General features: G+C 31.3%; 1 protein-coding gene across 1 annotated transcript in view; it reads right to left on the reverse strand.

Annotated features, from left to right (window-relative positions):
- LOC107493153 (two-component response regulator ARR5) overlaps nucleotides 1-668 on the reverse strand; it is a gene marked incomplete in the record, with an annotated part of 1901 nt that extends 1233 nt beyond the window's left edge. The window contains 3 exon segments of the mRNA XM_052257802.1: nucleotides 73-150; nucleotides 251-330; nucleotides 423-668. Coding sequence (XP_052113762.1) covers nucleotides 73-150; nucleotides 251-330; nucleotides 423-573 — 309 coding nt within the window.
- Between the last annotated feature and the right edge of the window lie 880 nt (nucleotides 669-1548).

Here is a 1548-nt window from a genome sequence, read left to right on the forward strand (position 1 = left end):
AACACAAATTTACATAAACATATGATAGTTTTGTGCACATAACATTCAATCTGTTAAGAACAAATTACACACCTTGATTTTCTTGAGAAGATCATAACCAGTCATCCCCGGCATCGAATAATCAGTCATTATCAAATTAACCTTCACACTCTGCCGCCATAAACAAATCAAAACAAACAAACATATAATAAGAACCACAGAATCCCAAGAAATGAAAACAAAAAAAGTTTGTTAGTTCTTCTTTGCTTACATCAAATCCAATGGAGCTTTTCTTATCCCCATCCAACCCCAAATACTGAAGAGCTCTAGTTCCACTCTCCACCACTGTCACTGCCATAAACAAAAGCTTCAGAATCAGAAAAACCATTGAATGAACCATTAATCCGATGCAACAAACAACAAAGACTTGCTTGGTGAATTACCTTTGCAAGAAGATATCTTGAGCAAGCGTTCAATGACCTTTCTATCCACAAGACTATCATCAACAGCTAAAACATGAAGCTCATTTGCACCAGAAGGAGATTCCTCAAGCTTCTCAGGTAAATTCTGCCTCAAAACTTCACCACCAGCCATAGCCAATAAATAAAATCAGAAACCCAAGAGAGATTTTGATGAGAAGAGAGAAAATGTGTTGAAGGGACACAAGAAGGAGAAGAAATGAAGATGGTGTGGCGTTTAAGTATGGAGAAAGAATGGAGAGAGAAAGCGACGCGCATAGATTAGTGAATACTAAATGGGAAAGAGAGATTTGTGGGGCTGATCTTGGTTGAATTAATAAAAAGGAATAAAGGTGACAGATTCGGAGGATCCAAATCTCAGAGATCTTTGCAAATCCATCCACCTCCACTTGTCCCTTCTCATGTCATCATCAATATCAAAATCATAATCAAAATCCATATCTTATATTATATTATTATTATGTCCCCCCAATATCTCATCTTAATTAAGAGGATTTTCTTTTCTTTAATTAACAATGATGTTAATTGGTAAACACTATATTGATGTTTGTAAAAACCAATTCGGCTCCTGGAGTGAAAATCTTACTCATCTATTTAAATTAGTGATAAGGGTTGAGAATATAAATTTTATTTTATATACGTAATAATTTATTAATCAACAATAAATTTTTAATTAAAATTTAAATTTATGATAGATTAATTATTAGATAAAAATAATTTGACTAAATTATTTTGATATAATACTTATTGATATTTTAACTATTATTTTTATATCGGTAATTATTTTTACATAAGAGATTATAGTAACTACTGCTATAATAAGCACCTCTTTGGAGGGAAAAAAAAACTCAAATCAACAATTCAGATTTCTCTTGGTTAATTATAGTTTCTTTAATCATAATTAGAAAATTTTAAATGGGAAATGTGAGGAAAGAAGATTTTCGTCGTGTGTATCTATATATTGTTATGATAAATTATGTTTTCATATTGATATTATGATATTAATAAATCACGTAATTATAGTGTTTATTACACGAAAAGATTCTCATAACGTTGGTCACGGTCAGAGTCAGACAGGGCCTAAACTTTT

Source organism: Arachis duranensis, chromosome 1 (genome assembly GCF_000817695.3).
Source record: "Arachis duranensis cultivar V14167 chromosome 1, aradu.V14167.gnm2.J7QH, whole genome shotgun sequence".
Classification (NCBI taxonomy): Eukaryota; Viridiplantae; Streptophyta; class Magnoliopsida; order Fabales; family Fabaceae; genus Arachis; species Arachis duranensis.